Source organism: Eleutherodactylus coqui, chromosome 1, assembly GCF_035609145.1.
Source record: "Eleutherodactylus coqui strain aEleCoq1 chromosome 1, aEleCoq1.hap1, whole genome shotgun sequence".
NCBI classification, from domain to species: Eukaryota; Metazoa; Chordata; class Amphibia; order Anura; family Eleutherodactylidae; genus Eleutherodactylus; species Eleutherodactylus coqui.
In genome coordinates, this window is record NC_089837.1 from 44,290,863 (window position 1) to 44,309,062 (window position 18,200).

Genomic DNA, 18,200 nt, shown 5'->3' on the forward strand with positions numbered 1-18,200 from the left:
CAGACTTCACCAATCACACAGAAGGTTGCCACCCCTTGATTAAGCAAACAGATGTATCGCATTAAAACCATGTGTATACATGACAATTGAAAACATACAACCTTGTATTGCTTATGCCACCATGCTGATCCCTCAATGTCCCGTCACCAGCTCCAGGCTCCTGGCATCCAGTAGATTGAATTGCGGTACCACGCATGCGCCATGAGGGGTGACCTGTGAGATGGGGTGACCGAGGGGAATCCTGTGTGGGGAGACCAAGGGGAATCCTGTGTAATGTGGGGGGAGGACGACAACGATAATGAGTGTTGTGTGAGATGGTATCCTTGTACTCATGCTGACCCACAGAAAAATGTATCATGCCATTTATACTGCATGATTAATGCTGCAAAAAATGGCAGAATTGATGTGTTTTCTTTCCCAGGCATCAAAAGTGAATAAAAGTTTTACAATACATCTTATGTACACAAAAGATACCAATAAAAACTACAGTGCACCACACAGAAAAAAAAAGACCTCATACCACCATGTTGATGGAAAAATATAAGTTATGGCTCTTGAAAAGTGGATATGAGACCCCCAAAAAATCATTGCATCCTTATAGCCAAAATAAGCTGTGTCCTTAAAGGGTTAAAGAGCAGAAGGAGGGAATCGTTAGTGTGCGGCTGTGTTGGGAAACCATGCAGCCAAACATGTCTGTTCGAATTCTGCAGAGACGATTGGTGGCTGGAAAAAGCCCTAATGGTGGTCTGGGCTGGCTAAAGATGAAAACTGATCGTCACCAGCGATCCCTGTAGGTAACTGCACTGTAATCCCTATCAATGGGCGGCATCTGATCATTACATGCAGACTTCACTATTAGAGATATACTAGAACTGAGACGCTGTATTGGTGATCAATGCCACAGCCATAAGGGTACAACACTGTGGGAGACCACCAGCATTTCACACCTTTTCCAGCCATGTTCACTGCTAGCAGGGACCGCATATGGCTTTGTGTGGCACTAAGTGCACATGACTGCAGTTTTTTTGTTGTTGTAATTCTCCACTCTGTTCAGGGTGACAATGCATATGGAAACAATGTATTGTGTATCGGCAGCGTTTCATATGCAGCCCACACAAGTGTACAGGACTCACGCTGCGTGGTATGCAGCGAAAAAGCATGCTGGGAGGGGTCTGGAGGTTGGCCCCAAGCTAAACTTTTGCACCTGGGCCCATGAGCCTCTAGCTACGTGCCTGCTTTAAGTTACGGTATCAGCTAGTCTTACCGGAGTCAGCTTAAGTGCCCACTGAATTCTATGTCCTTATATTGCAGAGATGCCATGTGTATCTTATTTCTGGTGATACGAGCCGTAGATACAGTGGAGGACGACATGACCATCAGTCTGGAGACCAAGATCCCCATGCTGCACAACTTCCACACGTACTTGTACCAGGCGGACTGGAGGTTCACAGAGAGCAAGGATAAGCATCGCCAAGTCCTGGAGGACTTCCCAACGGTGAGACTGACTAGGATGTGGGCTGCAGGGTCAGAGGCTTGTCAGCATGTAGAACTCCTGATACTTGGAAGTGTTCACAATCTTCCTCCCTGTATGTAGGGCTAGATTGAAAGCTAAGAAAACCATAGCTCCTTTCTTCAAAATGGCGCCACATTTATCTACAGGTTGAGTGACATTGGAGAGCAACCCCATTCACTTCAATGAAACAGTAATACCAGACACAACCCATAGACAGTTGTGGTGTCATTTTTAGGATGAAAGTAGCTATGTTTTTCTACTTCTGGACAACTTATTGAAGGGTCACTGCAGTGAAAACACACATTTACTTTGATCACAGCACCCCTTATCTGATAGGAGACATCCAGGGTGTGGCAGACTATGTATTTTACAGCCTCCTGTCTAATGCATATCATACATCATCTTTATTTTTAGACTTATCCCTGCTTTTTTCCTTCAGGCACATGGTTGTCTGCATTAATATTAAGCACCAGAAATTGCATATATACTGTTTCTAACACTTCATACACAGATAAACAAACTTTAAGGAGCAGCTGAGCTTAGAGAGCTATAGAGAGAACTGACGAAATCTGAACACCCTACTAACAGTTTTGCTAACCTGATACACTAGCTAATATTTCTCTAGTACTTGTGAAATTCCTATGAAGATTCTCTACTGCTTGTCTGAAGCTTGTGTCTGTGTTGCTGTCCAGTAGAAGGCAGAGCTGACTTGAATGGAATTCAGGTCTGGGAGAAAAAAAATAAAGTTTCTCAGCATCGGAGGCTTTCTTAAACGTTTACGTAATGTGTCTCGAATTACAGTAGGACAGAGGTTATTGCAGCATGGCTGTGGTCATTCCTCCTCTCCATCTCTCTACTCCAACTGCCCTTCTCAGAATCCCCCCCCCCCCCCCCCCCCTTGACTGCTTCCTTCTAAATTTCTAACTGCACAACATGAAATGAGCCAGAAACAACCCCCCTCCCTCCCTCCTTTTTCCCCTCAGTCGGGTGGTGGTGGGGCGCTCCTCATAACTTGACAGCTATGTGATTTACGATGGTGCCTAAATAACTTTAATGCTTTAGTTCCTTTCCTGACTCCCTCTTATTAAAATGAATTGGTAGTTAGAACACTTGTTCTTAGCTTGCAGGTAAAGTACTTCTATTCTGTAGTACCAGTACGGGTCACTACAACTAAACAAGGTCATACTAGCTTGAGGGTACTGGTGTATTATGTTGCCCCTGGAAGTTATGCATGGCAACATAATACAGCAGTTTTGACATGGAGTCAAGTCCCAGCTGGGGGCGTGTTTCATCCCCTAAGTACTGTTGCCCATCAGGGAGGACAGTGGCAAGAGTTGGAGCAGCGACAGGCATTGGAGCAGGAGGAGAGGCGGCGACAGCAGCGACTGGGCCATGAGGAGAGGCTATGGTGGGTCCGGCGAGTGGACGAGAGCCGGCGGCAGGAGAAGAGGCAGGAGGAGACGCGGTGGCAGTAGGAGGAGAGCCCCACGTCTTAGCAGCAGAGTCAGTATAGATTTTTGCCTGGGGTGGAGGGTTACGGTTAGACTTGCTTTTCCTGTTACGTTTGCATGTAATTTAAGCCTAACAGGAAAAGTAACCCTAACCCTCCTGCCCAGGCAAAAATCCATAAAGATTGCAGCCAATTGGGAGCTAGGGTCGTGACTGGCGTTCCTTCACGCAATCCCTGCCAAACCCATAGCTTCCGGTGGAGTTAAGGTACACCAGTACATTTTTGTGTGTGTGTGTGTGTGTGTGTGTGTGTACTGGGGAGTAGTTTATAAAATAAATTTTAAAAATAATTCATCGGCGTGGCCCTATAAATGGTTGTAGAGCTACCTGGGAAAGTGTGTGAAGATGGGGAGGAACAGACAATGTATTCTAGTTTTATTGAAATAGAGAATTGGACAATGCTGAAACTATATTGCCAGATACATGAAGCCATCATAACCTAACTATATAATGGTATGTCATGATTCCTAAATACACAGTATAGTGCTTATATAATGGTGACATGCCATATTTCTATAATGTTCACTACTGTGCCATATACCGCTGTAGTTTGCCTACATAGTGCTGTCATACAACTCTTGTAATACTGCCATACAGTGCCTGTATAATTGTGCTATACAGTGCCTACATACTATCATTCCATGCTTATATAATATATCCATATAGATTTGCCTACATAATGGTGCCATACAGTTCCTACATACAATCATACCGTGCCTTCTTCACCATGTAACCCTTTGTAGTAGGACTTGCATGATGGTCCATTCTTCTCTACAGCATACAGACTGTAATCTGAGCTAATTATCCCTTCTAGATATCACAGGAGTTCAGGAAGCTGCCAGCGGTGTACCAAGAAGTGATTGCCGACAACTGCCAGAAGATGGCGGCGGGCATGGCGAAGTTCTTGACGAAGCCGATGGAATCTCTCCTGGACTGGGATGAGGTAGGAGAAGCTTACTTAATCGCCTCAATGCGTGTAAAATAAAGCAACTTTGAAAGATGTAATGAGTAAAAACCCCTTATTTTGTGCCTACAGCTATTATGTAGATGTATGTGTGCTAATACCACAAAGTAACCCTGTTTAGTCTGATGCTGCAGGCATATTCCCTTCTCCTATATGCATGTAATAAATCCGACCCCATAATCCAATGCTTGCTTGTTACTTATGTAGGAAATCGCTGTTCTATTGGTTTGAAAGTAAGTGTAGTGGATTCGCCCAACCCCCCCCCTTTCACCTGGGTCATAAGTTGGTTCTGTCCTGAGCCCCTGGTGAGTGAAACCCCTTATATGTAAATGGTGGTTGTTATAAAAGGAGGGGGGGGGGGGGGGGGGGGGTTGGGATATTGAGTTCCACAGCACATGGGAATCTAGAGGGGAGCTGCTGCAGACAGCTAGTCAGATATTCCTTCTACATACCAGAGAGCTGCTTAACCTTCGCAGGAATCAAGTATGTAACAGCCTCAGCACACTAACTATTTAGTTGGGCTGTATCTAAACTATAGTGAAGTAGCAGCTACTGTACTGTCTAATTACTTTCAGTCTTCCTGTGCAGAGCTGGTGATGCCAATCCTGCTTCATCACTGTTACTACTTGATTTCTCTAGGCCTTATGCATTGTTTGGTGATTGCTAATTCCTAAGCAGCTCTGGTTGATATGTGGATATGTAATGGCCACAATGTAAATATTTATACTAGATGGAATTCTAGACAGGGACTGGTGTTCAGTTTTTAGGAACAGGTTAGATGACTGCTGGCCCATAGGGAGAGTAGAGGTCCGGTCACACTGATAGAATAGATGGAGAAGAGGAAATAGTACAGCATAGTCCTAGTCCTTCTCACCCTCTTCTATCTCCTCACCTGCATTGGAGTGCTGTTCATCAGCTGTGGAATCCTGCATCTGCTACCAGCTCCAGGTAACGTTAACTTGTTCCTCATCAACCTTGAAGTTACACTTTTTAGAGTTTTTGTTAAAAAAAATTTAGTTCTTCACCCATAAAACTATTTGTCCTAGAAACCTGATCACGGTCTCATTTTATTGATAATGTTCTTGTCCACCATACCCCTAATAAAGAATTTATATTTTAGTCTGTTACTGTGAAAAGGGCTTACCTGTAGTTATATAGACTTTTTCCGTCCCTGTGATTTGTTCTTGTCCACCAATATTACTTCAACCCCTTTTTAGGTATTATTCGTATATTTGAAGATATTAGTAAATTCTCTGTGCTGGTCGTATTCTGGATTCCCAAAATCGCTATTTCCTGAAAACACTCAAGTTCACGGCTACATGCCATTATCTCTGATTTTCAATGTCAATGAATTCCTTTTATCATGCTTATTATCGAAAATCGTTAATGAAAGGTACCAAGTGGGTTTTCATAGAAATTTGATAAACCCAAGATGAAAGGGTATTTTATGAGGGCAAAAATCCAAATGAATTACAAGAAATATGTCACAAAAATGATTTGTTACAAAATAGAAGAATGTATTACATAATGTAATTAGTGTATTGTACTAACTAAAAAAAACTAAGAAAAAAATATTTACTTAAACTTTACATGATTTAAATATCAGGAAGAGGCTTAGAGGGTGGCTTTTGCAGTATCCATGTAAAGCTTCATTCGGTTACAAGAACTGGTGGCTTTTGTTTTTGGTAATCCTTGAATTAATATCTTGGATCAATTTGACCCCCCCCCCCCCCTCTCTGCTTTTCTCATTTACAACCTTAATTTTTCTACTATCCTTTTACCTTTCAAGTAATCAGCATTTTCAAACCAAAACCCCAGATCAGTTTCCAGGAAAAGTTGCAATTTGCAACTGTTTTAAAAAAAAATCTAAAGTTTGAGGAGAAATTAAAAAAAAAAATCTCTTTTCCCAGTCGTCTCCACGATGGCACCACCTGAGATCGTCTCCTCCTGATAGGACAGGAATACAGAGGTTTAAAAGCTCTCCCACCTTCCTCAGTATTTTTCCTGTCCTGGCAGGATGGCAAAGAGGTGCTGGATGGAGATCCTAAGAAGAACAAAAGACTTACAAAGGATAGGAGGTCGGGGGGGAAAATAAGTCACTCCTCCCTTCTTGAGGATCAGCTCCTGGGACGCTGCATGCGACAATTAAGCCAGGCCGATTTCCTCCCACGGCGGCCCATCAGGGGCTCAAAGTAGGATCCAGGTTCTGCCCTCATTCCGTTCCTGACACTGCCGGCACATGGTGGTTTGTGTTCCCGCATCGGGGCGGGCGCGGCACTCTCCGGTTCCCTTAAGCAGCTTAATTACATAGTATTCACATGCAGTCCGGCTTTTAAATGCCAGGGGAGCCCAGGTTGGCGGTACAAGTGTGGTTGACTTTTTGAGGTGCAGAGCAGCCTGCCGAACTATTAATGGCGTGATTAATAGGTTGCTAGTCTGCATGGTGGACTACATGTATCAGAAGGTCTGGCACTTTGTATCAACTCTGTGCAGAAATATACACCAAGCAGCCACCCCCCCCCCCCCCTCTATATTAAGAGGCTGTGTTAGTGGTTGTTTCATCGGTGTATTGCACAGGTGTAATTGGCTCCCTCATTTGGCAGTATGGCTGCCTGCATGTTGAGGGTATGCAGCTATCTGCCCTCTTGTATCAGTAAGTATCTGTCCATTTTCTGTAATTGTTTGTTCCCTGATTGGAACCTAAATGGGGTCCTCAGGGCTCTATTTTTGGACCCATTCCAACCTATAGAGTCACTCTCAATTAAAATCCTGACATTAAAAACGGCTTTTCTTTTTAGTAGCCATTCCTTCGGACAGATGACTTGGTGAGCTACAGGCTTTGTCTATTCGCCAGCCCCTCTTCAAAGTCACCAAAACAAAGATAACATTCAAATCAGACCCATTCTTTATGCCTAAGGTAGTGTCACCATTCCATCGGGCACAGGACATAATTACCTCAGTCTTTTGATAATCCTAAAAACAATCAAGAACAAGAATTTAACTGTCTGGCCGTCAGAGCAGTCCTGCAATAAATCAACACCCGAAGCAAATGGAGGCTGGACGATAATCTGTTTTTCCAATTTTTTTTTGGCCCAATAGGGAAAAGAAGGCAGCAAAAAGTTCTATAGCCAGGTGGATCCGCCTGGCTATCACTGAAGCATATAGGGCAATAGATTAAGAAGCTCCTACTAGTCTTAAAGGTCACTCTAAGTGGGCAGTATCCCCTTTCTGGGCCAAACACTTCAGCATCAGTAGAGCAAATATGCAAGGCTGCAATATGGGGGGGGGGGGGGGGGGGGGGAGGAGGACCATACACTTTTAAAACCCTACAGGGTAGATATTCAGCCAGATAAGGATCTGGTCTTCAGCCACAAAGTCCTCTCAGCCGTAGCCCACGCTAACAAGAATTTAGTCTTGGCTGGTGCTATTGTGGAGACGACTGGGAAAAGGTTGAATATACCTACCCAATAACTGGATTTTCAGGAGTCTCCATGACAGCAAGCACCTGTACATCCCCCCCCCCCCCCCAGAAGATATAATTAAAATTTTCATTTACATATACCAGTTTAGGTAAAGATATTGGTTGAAGCTTCTACCCCTGGTGGTTTGTTAGAAAATCACTGAGAAAGGTGTGAGAAGGGAAGAGGGGGGGGGGGGGGGGGGGGCTTTTAAACCTGTGTTCCTGTCCTATCAGGAGGAGGTGATCTCAGGTGGTGGTGTCATGGAGACTCCTGAAAACTCTGTTATCGAGTAGATAGAATCAACCCTTTTTTGATCAACAGCGAACGTGCTTCTTCAAGGCTGCATTGCGCTCTTACATTTCTGCCATCTAATTTTATTTTTAACCTCCTGCTCTCAAAAAGATAAATTTCAAAGCCATTTTTTGCACTTGAACACTGCCTTAACAAGAATTCTAAAATGTGGTGAGAACATGCCAGGTATTCTTTGCTTGAGTGATCCCCATACTCTCTCCACCATCCCCATATTCTCTCCACCATCCCCATACTTGCTGTACTTTCTCTATTCAAAATATCTGGAAGCAATTTTCCATCCCCGTGTAAAACGGCTTCTAAATCAGCATTATTTTTTTTTAACCTACTTTTAATTAGCTGGGCCCTTTCCTGTTGCCAATTATGTCTACAAAGTCTGACTGTACACCTAATTAGGTGAAAATGTAGATATTTTAGCCTTACCACCTCTGCAGTAGCTGATATAATTTGCACTGCGTCCCTGTCAAAATATTACAGCCAACAATGACCACTCTTGAGGAAGTAAAGAAATTACCAAAAGGTTCTTTTTTTATTTTCCTTGCACTTGGCTCCTCTTCCTGATGTGTTCCTAGGATGTCCTCAAATTCATCGTGTCAGCTCCTCGTCTTCTGATGAGCTGCTTAGAAAAAAGTCTCTAAGTCTAATTTGTCGCCTGATAAATAAAAAAACAGAAAAATAACCTATTAGTATCTCCCCTCTGATAAAGACATTAAATTACAAATATCTTATACGTGTTGTTAAAGTACTGATTAAAAAGGTGGAAAGGAAATATTAAAAAAGGCAAACGCACCTACTTGTGTTCTCCAAACTTGCGATCTGCGCTGATTTCCTCTGTTTTTCTGCTAGCACAAATTTCCATTCCACTCCTCCCATGCAGCCAGGACGTCCCTTTTTGTCTCTGGAGTTACAAACGCCCTGTCTACTTTAGTAGTATTGATGAGTGCAACCTGATGAGTAATAACCCTTGATTACCTTTTGGATAATTTTGAAGGCTTCCACCTTTTCATTTTGGACTGCACTTGAAGTTCTGCCAGCATTTTTTCTTTTTGCAGTTTTCTCCACGATTCATAAAGTTTTTCAAGCTTTGTAACCCAATCTTTTAAGTGTCTTGTTGGCATCTTGGATTTCTCCCAGAAAAATAATACTACTTGGATAGTAAGTCTTGAAACTTCTTTGATGCTGTTAGAGAAATTTAAAAAAAGTACACCTAAATCAGGTAAAATAGATATAATAGTCACAAGTGACTTAGCCAAAAACTCAGGCGAGATATCTGAATCCAATTAATGGTAATGGGGTTCTGGAAATCCAGCCACCGAACACCGTACTTTTATTGTGAGGAAAGAAAAGGCGTGGCTATCTTATAGATATGGAAAGGATTATACAAATGTCACATATGCAAGATACATTTTTGGCTACAAGATGATTTTCCCAGACTCTAAAAATCCGTTTTTGGCGTAAACACATTGGAATTCGCAGATGTTGAATAAATGTCATAGAAGCCTCACAATAAAAAGGATAACTCCTCCACAGGCCAGTGACTTCTTGCAACATCCTGATACCATTTTCAAGATATTTCGGCCAACAATTATATTTCAACACTTGGGAAAGTACATAAGTTCTGGAGTCTGTACATGGTTCATGAACAGGGCATTGTGTTCTTTTCTGAAGGCCTTAAAGGTATTATCTGACTGAACTAAGCTTCTATGAACCAAACTAAATTTTCTTTCACAACTCCCTCCTTAAATATCTTAAAAATTGCTTTCAAGGACATTCCCTATCTAGTAAACTTAAAACAAAGTAGACCTGCTATCTTTGCTACGCTCACTAGCCCTGCCTGCTGAGACCTGCCCCGAGGAAAGTCAGGAGATCTTCCTCCTACTCCTCTGCCCATCCACCAATTGGTTCAGGTCTCTACTATCCCTATGTTCTTCGTTAACATAGTTCCGTTAAACAATAACTCAGTATATAGAGGAGTCATACAGATGTCAAAATAACCATCAAAGTTAATGTAAATTTATATAATCTAGCTTACCCGTCACGCATTGCTGCGACATCAGAAGAAAGGAAACTCGTTCTGATAACCTTGAATTTACACTGTCATTTTTATTTAAACTTACTCATTTTATATGGAAAACATTTCAAAGTGTCATTTTAATTCTATGTATTTAATCGAGTGCTTGTGGATGCACACTATTTTTTGTTTTTCCGTCTGGTGCATACACGAATAAATCCGAAGGTTTTCCGACGCGTGAGCTGGCCACATACAGTTCTCCATGTGAGAAGCACAGATTCTCCAAATCTAGCCCACACACTTGCAGCGATTGTCCTTGTGCTTTGTTGATGGTCATTGCAAAAGCGAGTCGCACCGGAAACTGTAAACGTTTGAATTCAAATGGCATGTCTGTTGGGATAATTGGAATACGTGGCAACAGAACATCTTCCCCTTTGAATTTCCCATTCAAAATAGTAGCTTTGACATTGTTCAGCATCTTTTTCACCGAAAATCTTGTACCGTTGCAAAGTCGTGGTGGATGGATGTTTCGGAGAAGAATGATAGGCACGCCTATTTTCAATGTTAAAACGTGCGGTGGCATACCTGGCAAATCAAGCGAATTCAAGAATTCCGTTGGGTAATTGACAGCTTCATCTTGATTCATCACAGTGTCGGTGGACTTATACGTTGTCGCTTCGCCTGGTATTCCGTTTTGAATGCTGAAATTGATGGCATTGACATCGTTGTTGGTAGCTGCTAATATAGCCCGTGTGCTGAGCCACTGATGATTTTTGTAATTCCGCGCGATATTTGGGAACGCCTTTTGAATCCATTCGTGTTTGGTTGATGTCATCTTTCCAAAGTTTGTTGGCAATGTGATACATTGTGTAGATCTGTCGATTGGCATCTTCCCATTTCCAATATCCAGCAATTGTTTTGCGACACATTCGGCGGATGCATCATTTTGTAGTTGAACACGCATATTGGTTTTCAAAGTCAATTTCTTAACATGTCACCATAGAACTGATGATTTGAGACATGCATTAAGTTCATCAGCGGGTGTTGAACGGGGTATAACTGGCAGAAAATCACCAGACAATAAAATGAGTGCTCCATCGAAGGGCTGTGCATTTCCCCTCAAATCTTGCAGTGTACGATCAAGCGCTTACAATGGTTTTTTGTGAGCCATTGGGCATTCGTCCCATATAAGTTCACAAGTTTGGAGAACTTTGCCCATTCCGGAATTTTTGGTGATATTGCATGTTGGCGTCTCAGCGGCTTGCAATTTCAGTGCTGAATGTGCTGTTCGACCACCATCCAAAAGTGTTGCTGCAATTCCAGATGATGCAATTGCTAGTGCAATTTTATTCCATGATCGTATGGTTGCCAAAATGATTGAAATGAGAAACGTTTTGCCAGTACCTCCGGGCGCATCTATGAAGTACAATCCTCTGCTTTGATTTGTAATTGCTTTTATGATTGTGTCATATACAATGCGTTGTTCTGGAACCAATTTTGGAAGATTCTTTTCAACAAATGTACCCAAATCATCGACATCGAAGTGTGTTTCACGTTGCAAATCACGATCATAAGCGTCACTGGCAGCTCGATTCGGTGCACACATTCCCAACTGCACCAATCCTTTGTTAGCGATTGCCAAACATATATCCTCGATCGAAACTAACGCATCATTATACACGTTTGTTGTGAATTGCATGTCCGGATTCGTTGCTCGCAAACGACGTAGGATGTCTTCACTCATGTAATCTTTGTATTTTTCCCAAAGATCTTTCGGATTGGATGGGAAACACGTTGTCAATATTATCGCAAATAACGTGCATATTTGCTGTGGTTGAGCAGTATTCGATGCATCATTGAGTGCTGTGTCCCAATGGGCATCGTTTTCAATAAGCTTTAATTGTTGGCAAGCTTCTCGATAGATCGCACATACTTCACCATTTACTGTTCTCAGTTCTTGGAAGGATTTCGGTCCACGCATGTTAACTAACAGTAAGCGCAAGTAAAAACATTCTTGATTGTTTGGATGAACTGTATACAGGCGGCCTAACGTGTCGGACGAATATATATTTGGATGTCCTTCAACTGGTTTGCCCTGTTTACGACGTTGAAAGTTTTTCGCTGATGCATTCCATGTGTAGTATGTTGGCACTTCTGAGTAAAGTAGCGTTCCTGCGAACAAATCATGCATGCACAATGAGAAGGCAGTAAACGTTGTTTGCGGTGGCGAAGATGCTCTTGCATGTACATTTTCTGTTGTAAAATACACGCGCTCTCCATTTTCAAGATGTACTGCCAAATGAACAACTGTTGGATGACGTTCATGAATTGGAAATGAGAAAATACGCCAAACGGCTTCATTGCCACTAATGTAGCGTCCCAATTGATATTGTTCGATTTCATCGATTGGTGCAGATGCATTTTCCACTCCAAAAGCTGCCATATCACTTCCTTTATTGACATATTTCAAATGTATTTGATCAATTTCACTGAATTGCAATACTCGACATTGATGTGTGCTTTGAACGTCTTTGAGAGTAATGGTGAATACGGCACAACCCAACGATTATCGACTTCAATGTCATTGTTGCGCACTTTTAAAGTGATTAATTTGCCACCATCTTCAGTTGATCATCGACGATATTGTGGATATCCATTTCCAGTGATGGATCCAGCATGTAAGTCTCTCAGATAGCGTTTCGTGCCTTTTCCATCCTTCATGCATGGAGAATAGTTGTTGATTGCGCCACATGGACCATGAAGCATCTTTTTAGTAACGACTTCGAATATGCCTGGATCAATGTTGAAATCTGGGATTTCTGCTGAGATGACGTCATCAATTTTGTCTGGTGTAATTTTGTCGCTCAACCAAATCAAAATGTGTGCATGCGGTAATCCTCTTTTCTGCTATTCAATGGAATACATCCAACAGCGTGTCTCCCCAAAAACATAATATTTGACAATGAAATCCATCATGGATTTCAATTTTTGTTTGAACACGCGTGCGATGATGTCATGGTGATCCGAAGGCAATTGTCCAGGCAACAGAAGTTCTTTAATTTCATCCCACGTAGGATTGCACGTGAATGTTATGAAAAAATCTGGACGGCCATATGCGCGAACATAAGTCATTGCATCTTGTGCGTATTCATGCATGTGCCGTGGGCTTCCTGTGAATGTAGCCGGCAGGATGACCATTTTTCCCAGTTCATTGGGATTGCCATCAGTAGCAATTGCATCACGTAAATGAATATATTCTTCCGAATGCAGTTTGGTTTGATTCAATCGAATGAAGAGAAGTCGTTCGGTCTCGCTTTTCGCATACATATCGACAATGTATGGATGGAACAAATGCCGACATTTCAAAATGTGATTGTCTGGGTTCTCACGAATCATCAATCGATATGAATAGTAATTCATGGCACTGACTTTCTTATTGGTCTCCTCATGTGTTTGTGGATTTCTCATTTTGATGAAATGATATCCATCTTCTCCTTGCCAGAATAAAATTGGATATTGCAATGCATCGTATGAGCGATGAGTTTCGGAGACTCGGTGAAGATGACCATCTCTGCGATGAAGAACTATGTCACGCGAGTTAAATTCTTCACCAACTATGACTATCGCCACTTCATTAATTGTCGGTGCGTTGTATTGTCTTTCGTGTTGGCCATCTGATGTTTTGCCAGCTCTAATGACAACAATGTAATCAGCTGGCATTCACTCGAGGGCCGTCCTGAACAGTTGAACTAATTGGTTGTGTTGCTCAAATAAATTTTGTAAGGCAGCAACAATTTCTCGATTAGTGCTGGTATTGACTCGACAACGTTGATCAACTTGTTCATCGGTGGTTCCCATGAAAATTTTGGAGAAATTTTGTGATCTGAATGCAGCAGTGGTAGAAGTGATCCAGCGAGATGATAAATTTGGCCTTGGACTTTGAACGTTGGCATGTAATTGTCTCGTATGATTTCTGTTGCACCGAACGATGTCATCTGGAAACATGAATTGTACTTGCATATGTTTGCCAAGAAATGTTTAGACTGGCTTGTGTCACCGGATAGCAATGTTGATAATGGTTCGGGTGGTAAATGCAATTCGGGCAATTTCACTTTTCCACCTGCGCAGCACATTCCTGGAGTTTCATTTTTGAATTTCAATGCACGGCAAAATTTGCATAAGTTGTCCATTTTTCCAATAACGACACTTAGATGATGACTAATCATAATCAGCATCGTAATGAAATGCAGCAAGATTCAAATCAGCGTGCAGTCTGTCTGGATCGAACATCGCGTTCTCGATTGGTTCCCAGTCTTGTTGTCCGTTGGTCAACTGTCATTCGAGCGGGCTTGAGCAGTGCGTGATCGCTTGGCTTGCAATCTGGATTCTCGTTGCTCTCCTGTTTCATTTGAGCGGGCTTGAGCAGTGCGTGATCGCTTGGCTTGCAATCTGGATTCTCGTTGCTCTCCTGTTTCATTCTAGCGGGCTTGAGCAGTGCGTAATCGATTGGTTTTGAATCTGGATTCTCGTTGCTCGTTCGTTTGAGAAGAACGGGCTTGAGCAGTTTGTATTCGAACAGCTTCTAATCTTGCTTCCCGTTGTTTGTCTGTTTCTGAAGCTCGTAATGCCTTTTTCTTTCGTGCTTGAGATGTAGATTGACCAATCGATTTTTCGTTTGGGGGGCATAACTGTCGACGATGCTCGCAAATTTGCTGGAAAAAAAGAATAAATAAATGGAAAAATGCAGTATTCGAAAGATTGTTTAATTGATTTCAATTCTCATAATGAAAAAAACGCATGTAAATGTATTGAGTGGGAGTGGCAATTGGATATGCACAATAAATACAAATTATTGCATGTAGCAACCAATCACAGCGCAGCTTTCATTTTAATTCAGCAGTATAAGAAATAGCAACCAATCACAGTGCAGCTTTCATGTTACCTCAGCAGTATAAAAAAACAGCAACCAATCACAGCTCAGCTTTCATTATCCTCAGCCATATAAGAAATAACAACCAATTACAGCGCAGCTATCATTTTACCTCAGCAGTATAAGTAGCAACCAATCACAGCACAGCTTTTATTTTACCTCAGTGGTAGAAGAAATAACAACCAATCACAGCGCAGCTTTCATGTGACCTGAGCAGTATAAGAAATAGCAACCAATCATAGCGCAGCTTTTATGTTACCTCAGAAGTATAAGGAATAGCAAAAAATCACGGCGCAGCTTTCATGTAACCTCAGCAGTATAAAAAAATGGCAGCCAATCACAGCACAGCTTTCATGTTACCTCAGCAGTATAGGAAATAGCAACCAATCACAGCACAGCTTTCATGTTACCTCAGCAGTATAAGAAATAGCAACCAATCACAGTGCAGCTTTTATTTTACCTCAGCAGTATAAGAAATAACAACCAATCACAGCACGGCTTTTATTTTACCTCAGCGGTATAATATATATAACAACCAATCACAGTGCAGCTTTCATGTTACCTCAGTATAATATATAACAACCAATCACAGCGCAGCTTTCATTTTACCTCAGCAGTATAAGAGAGAGCAACCAATCACAGAGCAGCTTTTATTTTACCTCAGCGGTATAAGAAATAGCAACCAATGACAGCACAGCATTCATTATCCTCAGCCATATAAGAAATAACAACCAATTACAGCGCAGCTATCATTTTACCTCAGCAGTATAAGTAGCAACCAATCACAGCACAGCTTTTATTTTACCTCAGTGGTATAAGAGATAACAACCAATCACAGCGCAGCTTTCATGTGACCTGAGCAGTATAAGAAATAGCAAACAATGACAGCGCAGCTTTTATGTAATCTCAGCAGTATAAGAAAGAGCAACCAATCACAGTGCAGCGTTCATTTTACCTCAGCAGTAAAGGAAATAGCAACCAATTTCAGCGCAGCTTTCATGTTACATAAGCAGTACAAGAAATAGCAAAAAATCATGGCGCAGCTTACTTGTTACCTCAGCAGTATAAGAGCAACCAATCACAGCACAGCTTTCATGTTACCTCAGCAGTAAAAGAAATGGCAACCAATCACAGCGCAGCTTTCATGTGACCTGAGCAGTATAAGAAATAGCAACCAATCATAGCGCAGCTTTTATGTTACCTCAGAAGTATAAGGAATAGCAAAAAATCACGGCGCAGCTTTCATGTAACCTCAGCAGTATAAAAAAATAGCAGCCAATCACAGCACAGCTTTCATGTTACCTCAGCAGTATAGGAAATAGCAACCAATCACAGCACAGCTTTCATGTTACCTCAGCAGTATAAGAAAAAGCAACCAATCGCAGTGCAGCTTTCATTATCCTCAGCCATATAAGAAATAACAACCAATTACAGCGCAGCTATCATTTTACCTCAGCAGTATAAGTAGCAACCAATCACAGCACAGCTTTTATTTTACCTCAGTGGTAGAAGAAATAACAACCAATCACAGCGCAGCTTTCATGTGACCTGAGCAGTATAAGAAATAGCAACTAATCATAGCGCAGCTTTTATGTTACCTCAGAAGTATAAGGAATAGCAAAAAATCACGGCGCAGCTTTCATGTAACCTCAGCAGTATAAAAAAATAGCAGCCAATCACAGCACAGCTTTCATGTTACCTCAGCAGTATAGGAAATAGCAACCAATCACAGCACAGCTTTCATCTTACCTCAGCAGTATAAGAAATGGCAACCAATCACAGTGCAGCTTTTATTTTACCTCAGCGGTATAATATATAGAACAACCAATCACAGTGCAGCTTTCATGTTACCTCAGTATAATATATAACAACCAATCACAGTACAGCTTTCATTTTACCTCAGCAGTATAAGAAATAGCAACCAATCACAGCGCAGCTTTCATGTTACCTCAGTATAATATATAACAACCAATCACAGCGCAGCTTTTATTTTACCTCAGCGGTATAATATATATACCAGCCAATCACAGTGCACCTTTCATGTTACCTCAGTATAATATATAACAACCAATCACAGCACAGCTTTCATTTTACCTCAGTATAATATATAACAACCAATCACAGTGCAGCTTTCATTATACCTCAGCAGTATAAGAAAGAGCAACCAATCACAGCTCAGCTTTCATTATCCTCAGCCATATAAGAAATAACAACCAATCACAGCACAGCTTTTATTTTACCTCAGTGGTATAAGAGATAACAACCAATCACAGCACAGCTTTCATGTGACCTGAGCAGTATAAGAAATAGCAACCAATCACAGCACAGCATTCAGTATAAGAGAGCAACCAATCACAGTGCAGCTTTTATTTTACCTCAGCGGTATAAGAAAAAGCAACCAATGACAGCACAGCGTTCATTTTACCTCAGGGGTATAAGAAATAGCAGCCAATTACAGCGCAGCTTTCATTTTACCTCAGCATTCTCAATATCCAGGAATTGTCTTGTGATACGTTCGGCGGATGCATCATTTTCTGGTTGAACACGCATCCCGTTGCTCGTAAGGCCTCCTTCCCACGAACGGATTTCCGCCGCGTAATTCGCGGCGAAAATCCGCTGCGTTGCACGCAGCTATTAGGTTCTATTGAACCTAATAGCTCCATGCTCACGATGCGTAATTCCACCGCGGAATTACGCACCGCGATTTCTCCCGTCCTCACCCGCAGCATGCTCTATTTTCTGCGGGTGAGGACGGGCTGTACGCACTGACGGCTTCCATTGCAGTCAATGGAAGCCGTCCATTCACGCTATCTCCCGCTGTAACCAGCGGGAGATAGCGTGAAAAAACGCTTTCCCGCCCACCGCCGAGCGTCATATGACGCCAAATGACGCGGTCCGGCCGCGTCACGTGACACGGCTGGTGACGCGAGAGCGGTGGGCGGTGACGGGCGGTGACGAGCGGTGACGAGCGGTGACGCGGCGGTGGTGGGCGGGGAAGCGATTTCACGCTATCTCCCGCAGGTAAGTATAGGGGCTCTGGGGGGCGCCGTGACGGGCTTCACAGCGGAATATTACGCTGCGGAGCCCGTCACGCTCGTGGGAAGGAGGCCTAATGCCTTTTTGTTTTTGTGCTTGAGATGGAAATCAAGCGATCTTTGTCTGGGGGGCATAACTGTGGACGATGCTCGCACGCGCGGCACCTATCGTAGGATAGTTGTACTATGCCTATAATCTTCCCAGGAGTGTACTCAACAACATCCCAAAGTCTCATGGCGATTAGATGAATGGTGTAGCAGCGCAAAAAGGACAGACAGACAGACATACATTCATTTATTTATATATATATATATATATATATATGACATCAGGAAGTAAGAGAATTAGATTCCATACGTAAAATTTGGCCGCTAATTCTTTTGCGATAGAATTGAATAATCGAGTTGGGACCCATTAGCTTTTCCTATTTATGACATAATCAATGCTCGTGCCAAATTTCATGTTTC

At 42.2% G+C, this 18,200-nt stretch overlaps 2 protein-coding genes across 3 annotated transcripts in view; one reads left to right on the plus strand and one right to left on the minus strand.

The window, feature by feature from the left end:
• Positions 1 to 18,200, plus strand: part of LOC136620328 (squalene synthase-like) — a 179,203-nt gene that overhangs the window by 132,861 nt on the left and 28,142 nt on the right. Inside the window, exons 3-4 of one of the 3 annotated variants that reach the window (XM_066595038.1) lie at positions 1,312 to 1,495; positions 3,837 to 3,965. The exons of the other annotated variants lie outside the window; for them this stretch is intronic. Of the exons in view, the coding sequence (XP_066451135.1) occupies positions 1,312 to 1,495; positions 3,837 to 3,965 (313 nt within the window). The remainder of the gene's footprint in view (positions 1 to 1,311; positions 1,496 to 3,836; positions 3,966 to 18,200) is intronic. 3 annotated transcript variants of the gene reach the window in all.
• LOC136620342 (squalene synthase-like) overlaps positions 1 to 18,200 on the minus strand; it is a 194,461-nt gene that overhangs the window by 78,617 nt on the left and 97,644 nt on the right.